General features: G+C 32.4%; 1 protein-coding gene across 1 annotated transcript; it reads right to left on the minus strand.

Annotated features, from left to right (window-relative positions):
• Nucleotides 1–7,775: 7,775 nt before the first annotated feature.
• On the minus strand, nt 7,776–8,545 carry LOC132283308 (uncharacterized protein At5g65660). Its single transcript, XM_059785249.1, has 2 exons — nt 8,169–8,545; nt 7,776–8,055 (listed from the first exon to the last, which is right to left on the minus strand). The coding sequence occupies exons 1-2, from the start codon at nt 8,397–8,399 to the stop codon at nt 7,879–7,881; spliced, it is 408 nt and encodes a 135-aa protein (XP_059641232.1). The 5' UTR covers nt 8,400–8,545; the 3' UTR covers nt 7,776–7,878.
• Nucleotides 8,546–9,999: the final 1,454 nt, after the last annotated feature.

Consider the following 9,999-nt stretch of genomic DNA (forward strand, 5'->3'; position numbering starts at 1 on the left):
GTCTTGTTTAGGAGAAGAGCTGAGGCGGCTTTGTTACCAAAGAAAGGTGGAGAGAGAGGGTGGGGTCGCGTGGGGCGGCGACGGCGAAGGGTGGGGAGTGCGGCCATTTGAGTTTTAGAACGGAGGTTGCACTGTCAAGAGATTTGGTATTGCTATTTTTATAATTTTTTAATATCATACTGTATTAATTTTTATCGTTATGTGTCAACTTTTTATTCTGTCACATCACCAACAAGTATTGTCCTTGCTTGCCGTGATTCTTTTTTTTTTTTTTTTTTTTTTTTTTGCATATAATTTATCGTTTCTTATAATTAGGTTTATAGGCACAGGATATAATAGAACTTTTATTTTGTTTGAAGATATGAGAGAAACTTAATAATCATTTAAAAAACATTCATCATTTTCTTTTTCTTTTTTGACAGAAAAAAACATTCATCATTACGTTTCCTACTTTTTTGAGTAACTTACAAAATCATAAATTAATATACATACATATACATATATATATATATATATATATATATATATAAGTATATGATTAATGTAATTTATCATAAATATTATAGCTTTTACTATTTTACTATTTGTATATATTATATACAAATATATACCCAATTTTAATTATAGGGATTATTACAAATAAATAGTGTTAGCCAAAATGCTAATGTGGATATGAAAAAACACTATTTACCCTCACTGAAGTATTACTTTTAGGCACATAAATACCAGTTTTGTGCACGGAGGTATTACTTTTTATATATTAGGTACCACTTTTATTTTAGGTATAGAGGTACCACTTTATTCACATAAATACTATTTTTTGTATATCAAGTACCACTTTTTTGTGTAACACAAAAAGTGATATCTGCATGCACAAAAAGTGGTACCTATGTGCCCAAAAGTAATACTTCAGTAAGGGTAAATAGTGTTTTTTCATATCTTTATTTTTTCGAAACTAAAAAATTTTAACTTCATCAAATAATAAATATAGGTCATTAATATTATTTATATGTAATAATTCCTTTATTATACATAGAGTTGGTGAACCCATATTAATATATAAATACATGTCATTGTCTTAATTTTTCCATCCAACATGGCCACCCCTCGCAGGAAAACCATACAATCCACAGTTTTTTTTTTTTTTGGGTTAGTTTACACGCATAATACAATCCACAGTTGAAAACCATACAATCCACAGTTTTTTTTTTTTTTTTTTTTGGGTTAGTTTACACGCATAATACAATCCACAGTTGAAAACCATACAATCCACAGTTTTTTTTTTTTTTTTTGGTTAGTTTACAGGCATAATACAATCCACAGTTTAGATATTGGAATCTTCACATGAAGAGGGGAACAAAGAAAAGACAACAACCATGGAAAAGTAATGTGTGTATATGTCTATATATATATATATATGAACGTGTGTATGTATACACATATATAATAGTTACAAAGATCTATCTTAGGATGCATCCCACTCATGCAAGTTGATGGGAACTCATTGCGCATATAAACAATCTTGGAATATATATATATACACACACACATATGATGAAATGGTGACCATTGTGTACCTAATTTCCATAATTTGTTGACCCTACCACTTTATTTAATTACCTTTAATCAAAATCCTAGATGAAACACACACATACATATATCTTACAAACGAAGATATATATATCCACAAACTGATAACAGCAAAATTTGAATTGGTCAGATGTGGTTTAATGAATTATAATAAATCAGCTAATCCTACTGCACAAACTAGTAACACAGATTCGAACAATAAGAGGCATTAATTAATTATAAGTCACCTCAAAACGCCAAAAAAAAGTATGATAAAGAAAGAAAGGAAGTGTGTACCCTATGCACTATACTTATTTTATTATATTATATATGTATACCTAACTTTTTACAAGGATTTCCACTAAACAATATACCTGATTGATTTCTTAGGGTACCCCACTTCATCATCTGCAACATCAGACTCAGCCTCTTCAGTTGCAGGCAAAAACCTAATCTTTCAAAATGCGACATTACTCTTTAGATCTTCATAACTATTATATATGGAATGCTAGTTTATCAACCTTAAGATCTATATGCATATAATAGTTATGATGATCAAATTAAATGCAACATATAAAAAATGGTTATGAAATATGAGTACTTACTTACCTTACCGCAGAAAAGAAGAAAAAAAGAAGACTATATTCTCTAGACAAACAAGCCTTGCTCTGTTCTAAGGTATTACATTAAATCATAAAATAAAAAGTATCATCCATATTTTGAAATTGTTCATTGTTATATTACATAAATCGGGGTCATTTATTCCATAGGTCTCTAACTTATTGTAGTGTGTTATTTTGTCTCCCGTTCAAATGTTCATAAATCACTGTCCACCTTACAAACTCTTTCACCCCTTATAAGGCGAACAATATCCAAACAACTCCCGAGAAGGGAAAAGCTTGTGATGAGAGTCGGACGGCTCTGAACTTGAGTCTGAAATGGAGAACATGAACAAGCCCATGAGAATCGAGTCAATAGAGAGGGTGTGAACTTGAGTCGATAATGGAGGAATGTGAATAAGCCCATGAGAGTAGGTGTAACAGGCCGAGTACTTATGATGCAACTCAAAAACTCAAATTATTGGCTGGGGTTGGCCGGATCATAAAACACTATTTACAACTCAGAAAGTATTAAATACTCGGGAGTATGGTATCTTGGGTCATCCCACCCCTTTAGATGTGGTGAGGCCCACCAACATACCACATCTATAATCAAATGGCTTCAAATATTTAATACTTTCTCTTTCATTACAATGATTAAACTAATTAATAGCAATAATAAGATTTCTTAATACCACCTAGGAGGGGAATGTTGAGAGAGACTGGCCTAACTTTTATGATATATACCTAATTTTGATGAGGATTTCCACCAGAAGAAGTTGTGGCGAAGCAATGCAGTTGATTGATCAATTGTAGCGTGTTGTGTTTAGGGTACCCTATATCATCTGCGTCATCAGCTTACTCAGTTGTGGGCCATACCTAATCTTTGAAAACGTGACTTTATTCTGTAGGATGTAGGTTTGCACTATAGGTCATATAAAAACAAGGATGTATCATTCATGTTTCTATATTGTCACTTATTCATCATGTTCAATCTGTCCCACTTAATCCTCTATGGGAGAAGCATTTGGCTATATCCATAATTCTATGGGTTTGAAAGATTCTTTATTCATTATTTTGATATATACTAGACACCATACTCACATAAATCAAGATTCATATAGAATGAAGAGGTGTCAAGACAGGGATGATAGTTTATTTGGACATTAATCCTTGGCATTACACTAAAATGGAATGAAAAATTAAAAAATTAAAAAATTAAAAAATTGGAAGTAACATCAAAGAGATAAGAGCACTGAGAACCCACTAGGCACTGTTATTGAGAGGCCCAATCCAATAGTAGTAGTATCATCCTATCCCCATGTGGATTTGGGGGCTACAGGGGTCCATTAAGTGGAATGTTTATTATCCGTACATTTTTAATCTTACTTTTCAATTACTTCTTTATTGAATTCTAGAGGGAACATAGTTGGTCACTCGAATTTTCTACTTTTTGAATTTTCTCAATAAAGAGACATTGTTGGTCAGCAAACTTATGATATGCCCATCTTTGCTTTATTATGTATTCCTTCTTCTTTTTTTCATTAATAGTAATCAGATTCGTAGGAAAAATACATACATATATATATGTATATATATATATATATATGGTTGGACAGTCAGGGTCATAAATTTTATCATTTCTTTAATGCTCAGCCCTCTTATCTTTCTTTTTCTTGCATCATCTCAGTCTTCTAATAAAACAAGCAAGGATTAAGATAAGAACATACTCATCTTTTCTTTTCTTTCTTTTTCTATTAGTTTCTTATATGTCACTAGAACTTATGTATTCCTAAATCCAGTCACATAGGATTGCAATGATCAAATAGCATAATCAGAGGTTTGTGCGGTGTTTGCTTTATATACTGTGAAATTTTTTGTCATTTGTAAGATTTGGAAAACTCAGATATACTAAAATTAAATTATTTTGGTATTTAAATTTAAAGTGGGTGGGTCAATAATGAATAAAAAGTGAGTACTCATTTTATTCAACGGTCAACGGTGGGTGAATAGTGGGTACCCATCTTAATCCGCTCAATCAAAATCCTATTCTTTTTCTTTTTCTTCTCTCTTTTTCTCTCCTTTTTCTATCATAAAAAAGAAAAAAATAAATTTGTAATGCTTGAAATCAAAAAATTAATGTAAAAAAACATAATAGTAATATATATTACGGAAAGTGTTGTTGTTCTAATATTATTAATATTCTTTTCCCTTTTTCTGTCATCGGATTCGGACCGGATCAAGCTTGATCTGATCCAAATTCGATAAGCATTTTACTCGATCCGATCCGATCCGATAATCCGACGGATATTTTGTAAGTTAATTCGAATCTGATTTGTTAATAAAAGGAAATTCGATCCGATAAAAATGTAGGTTATATATATATATAAATTAATGTCAAAAGGGATTAAAAAAAACAATGATTATAAGAAAAAGATATAAAACAAAACATAAGTAAAATATGAAAGGAAAAGAAAAAAAAAAATACTCTAATATGAAAGGAAAAGAAAAGAAAATTTATTTACTCTTTATTAATTAATAAAGAGTATGATATTATTTGTATATATATTAAAAGATTTATTAGCACGTGGATGAGAACACCATACTATTATATATATAACATTATGATTTTTTATATTTGGATTTTTGGGTTACCCCTAAATTCTAATACAATTCTAATAGGTGTATTTATATATATATGTGTAAAATTATTGATAAATAATTATAAATATCATTGTAATCCGAACGAATCAGATTATTATCGGATCGGATCAGTATAATTCATATCCAATTTGTTAAGCTAATAGATTATTGGATTCGAATCATAATCGGGTTATCAAATTTTTTTTTCAATTCATCTGACTAATCGAATCAGGATCCGTTACATTGATAAGTCTATCTCCCTTTTTTTCTCTATCCTCCTATTCCACCATTTTCTCTCCTTCGTTTTTTTCCCCCCCCCCCCCCCCTATCACCTGTTTCTCTCTCTTTTCTCCATTTCTCTCTCCCCGTTTTCTCAAGTAACTTTTTCCCAAAAACACAGAAAGAAAAAATTGTAAGATAAAAAAATTAATAAATTTAATTCAAATTTTTTATATATATATTTTCTTTTGGTATTCAATGATTAAAATAATTTGACAATTTGTATATAAAAATATTTGAGTAATTGGGTTGGGTGTAGGGATAGCAAATTGCCTTGTGGGGACAGGTATCCGCCCGTTTATAGCGATTTTTGGGGACTGTTTAACTTATTTAGGCGGGGATGATTTTTATTAATAAAAACTCACGCAAGTTTGGGGCGGGTGTAGGAGAAGGTCATTCCATCCCGTCCCTTACCGTTTAGGTAGTTAAATTACTAAATTACCCTTATTTATTAGTATATATAATTAGTTGTAAAAACACTAGATCACATTCATTCACTTTCTCACTCGTTCTAAAGAGCGGCAAAGTTTTACGAATGAAAAACACTCACAACCTTGAATTTTATGTTAAATTATTGATTGTCCATTTTTATGAATTTTTTAAATAGTTATATAATTGTATTTGAGGGGGAAAAAAATTAAAAAAGAAAGAGAAATTATAAAACAGAACAGGGCGGGGCAGGTGTCCGTGGGTGAAAAAGTTAAACGGGGAAGGAAATGGGGTGGAAAGGCTCCCTGTTTGGACGATTTTGGGCAGGGACGGGGTTTCTAAACGATTGCGGGGGCAGGGAAGGATACACCAACCTAAAACCGTCCCCGTTGCCATCCCTAATTAGGTGTGTGTTAACTACTTCATTTAATACTCAATCCTTTTATCACCCATTATAAATAAATTAATAATAATTTATTGACCCCTTATTAATTTTTCTGTCATGATCAGCCCAAAATTGCTCAATCTTGACCGATTACCACCCTTAGATATACCCAAACCACAAGAAGTAAACTTTCCGTTGCAATAAGTAAGTTGATAAAACATATATTTTTAAAATGCAAACAAGTCTCATAATTCTACAATGTAGTAACACTCGATTTAAGCACGATTCTTCGTGGAGGTGAGAGACTTGAGTTTCATAGTGATTTTGTGGGCGTAAAATAAAAAATAAAAAACATTTGAAGAGGTAAGTGTCAAATCAAACATAGTGTCGATGACAGAAAGTAAATGGAAAAGTGAAATGTACTGGGCAACAACAACGAAAACGATTACGGATCTAGTACAACAGTACTAAGTAGTACCCACAATGTGGCATGTGGCATTTGGTTGAACTAAACCACTTTTGTTGAAACAGTGAAGTTGGGACATTTGAGTGTTTGTGCAGTGCAAAGCAAAGTGGTAAAATAATCTTTGATGGAGAGAGAGCATCACGCGTTGGTTCCACTCATGTTTTTTCAATAAGAAAAGTTAAAAAATAAAAAATAAAAAAATAAAAAGAAGAAGAAGAAGAAGAAGAAGAAGCAAGCTATCATCAGACGTCACTCAAACCATGAAATTCTCCTCTGTTGAATTCAAAAATTCTCTTTTTCAGTTCCTCAAACCATATATATGTTGATTAAACTTGATCTCTCTCTGCATATATATCTATACATGTGCGTGTGTTCGAAGGGTGAAAGGAGGCAAAATATCTGAATTCTGAGTTGTTTCAAATACATTAGATCCTAGAGTGATGGGTGAACAGTACATAGATGGTCAAAAAGCTAAATTTTATGTTCCAAGATTGGATCAATTGCCAAGAAGTCTAGAACATGGCAGACCACATAATTAAGTGGCCTTACGACTATAACTCTGCTTTTGGCCCCTTTTTCTTCACTTGTTAGACTCAATATTTTTCCAATCATCTTCATTTTCAAAAAGGTTTTACACCAACCAACTCAATTGAAAGATTTGAAGCACTCATCAACAATCATTATTAAAATGCTGAATTACCTTGACTTCGCTCTCTCTCACCAACAGAGATTGTAATGCGGTAAAATCTACCAAAATCTAAATTAACCCAATACGGGATTAACCGAACAGAGTACCAGAAATATAGTACCCGATAATGATGAATTTTCATATTTTATTATTAAGAGTAATGGAGAATTTTCATTAGTCAGATACTGAAATATTAGGTACAGGAGTATTAAAAAACTGTGGATTTAAAAAAGATTGGACCAAACTTTGCACTGAATAAAGTTACTTTGGGTTTTATGATTCCAAAACAAAAAACTAATCAAATTGCTGGCTGCCCTGTGAATGGTTGCAAGAAAACAGGTTTTCACCTGATACTGACTCAGCCCAGTACATTTTTAAACCATTTCTTTCACACATCCACAACAAATAAGTGGCTTGGAATCAAATTATGAGGATTAATTTGCAACCCACTTTTATAGCTCTTACCGAAGTCATTTGCCAATAAAATCATATTCAAGTCTTAAGGAAAAAGTGGATTTTTCTAATTCTTCAAAAACCAACCAGTTATTCGTCAATTAATTGGTTTAAGTACTATGAGAATTTGTACGAGTCATACATATATATATACACACACACATACTAAGAAACATTTCATGTATCAATGGTCTCATGTACTTGTAAGATTCATTCTGTACATTAATGTAGTCCTTGAACGATTGGTATAAAGTATAAAATATGTAGAGTGAAAAAGAAATCGATTATCTTTTTACATATACAAGAGAGTGAAATTTGATTTCGAATTGCATAATATACATCAATGTTTTGTTTTTTGTTTTTTGTGTCAATATAAAGGCACCGCTATCCTGGGCGGCTTTACCGGCGGCGGCGGCTTCTCCACCTTTACAATGATCTTTTCTGTCCGCGGCGGCTCACACGGACACGACAATGCTATGAATTTTGGGATCCGATCACCTGGCATTAACACTGGCAAGCTTTCGCTTAGCTTTTGCTTTGGACTCTGTTTGGAAGAAAAAGGAAAGAAAAAAATTGATTAGTGGTAATAATTATAATCAATATGTTGATTAGTGTGAAGAGAAGTAGTCCTAATTATGATTTGAGGAGGAATTTTACCGTGGGGGTGGGTTTAGGTTTGGAGGAGGATTCATGGGTGGTATCTGCCTCCAGATCTGTGGCCTCGGCGAGTGATTGACGGATGGATCTGAGCTTGTCCCAGTGGTAACAACACGAGAAGATTCCACTCAAGCTGAAGATGATGATCAAGAGGAGGGCTGTCCCAAGAGGGAAGCCTAGGGACGGCCGAGATGCGTCCGAGTGTGGGGGTGCATAGTATGGACTCTCCATATTCACTTGTTCTATAATAACTTGATCTCCCTCCTTGTCTCATGTGAATGAGAAGCAAAACCTAAAAAACAATGGTTTTTAGAATTTTAGGCTAGAAAGAGAGAAGGATGGTAAAAATGGGTTGTTTTTGATGGGGGTGATGCAGTTTGAGAAGAGGGAGGGGGGGAATTTATAAAGTGGGGATGGGGAGTTGTGGTGGGGGGTGGCGTAGGTGTAAAGGTACAAGTGCTGTAAGGGGCGATGGTACGGAAGAATGGTGGGGACCATGTACTCTGTGAGTGCCGAATGTTTGGGCCCACTTTGTTTGGTGTTTAGCATGAAAGCTATGCTTAATTTACTAGGGTTTGTTGGGAGGAAATAAACAAAGAATCCAGAAAGTTGAAACAGAAACAAAAAAAATATATATATATATATAAAAACAGGTGAAATGTCTTTCTAAATGTGAAAGCAATAAAAAGAAATTTGAAAATCTGGGAAATAAAATAAAATGCTCTTTAGCTGGCACTCTCAACTTTAATGCATCAGACTTTGGCCACAACTATGTACAGTGATGTTCATTTGTGAATTGTGACTCAAATAGTTAATTTTACATCTAAATGACATGACCACTACATACAAAGTATATACGAGTATTAATGCATGTAAATGCAATACTCTGGATTTTAAAAACACAAAAACAGAGGAGTCGTGGATTTGGGGCATATTTGGTCATTTCACAAAAAATTAAAAAAACAAAAAATTCTGAAGGGTAATTTTTACACATGAAATAAGATGATTACAGTATTTTACCTTAATTTCAAATAATAACCGACACATTTAACTAGAATCTGTCCCATCGATACAACCAGTGAGCACATGAGAATTTTTGAAGATTTTGTGGTTTTTAAGTAAAGGACAAAAATAGAAAGGACATATTGAGGCACCGACCCAATGAACATTGAAACTTGAGTTCAACCTCGCTGCCATTTATGAACAGCAACAAAGCAGTTGCTATCTTGGAAGATATGTCATGTGGAATTCAAATTTGAAACGTTCTTCTTCCAAATCGGATTTCAAACTGAAGAAGAAAGGAAAAAGAAATCAAAATCCTTTTTTATAATTTTCAATTTTGTTCAAACACAGAGAAAAATATAATTATATAAGGTAAATCATTTTCCCCCTTACTTTTTCATTTCCTCTCTCTTTTCCCTAAATCCAACCAACAAACATGCTCTTAGAAGGGTACTTGTCTCAGTTTCACCTTTCAAAAACCCGTCTTTATTGAAATGTATGTGTTGATGCAACATCACAAAATATATATATATATATATATATATATATATATATGCGGATGAAATGCAAAAAACACTCACATAATATGTCACAATGCATATTGCACTCCTCAAGTTTAAAAAATCACTTTTAAATTATGATATTTGTACAAATAGGTCTTATTTAAACATTTAAGATAATATTAAACTAAAATGTCCTTATTGATAAATTTTGTAAAATATATAAAAATAATAATATTTTATGAATTTACTAAAAAAGTACCCAAAACAACCCACCGGAAGTTAAATAAAATAAAAAATAAAAAAACCAAACCGAAACCATCTTCAGC

This window comes from Cornus florida, unplaced genomic scaffold, assembly GCF_030987335.1.
Source record: "Cornus florida cultivar Cherokee Brave unplaced genomic scaffold, ASM3098733v1 CherokeeBrave_3.0.0_Hap2_Chr11, whole genome shotgun sequence".
NCBI lineage: Eukaryota > Viridiplantae > Streptophyta > Magnoliopsida > Cornales > Cornaceae > Cornus > Cornus florida.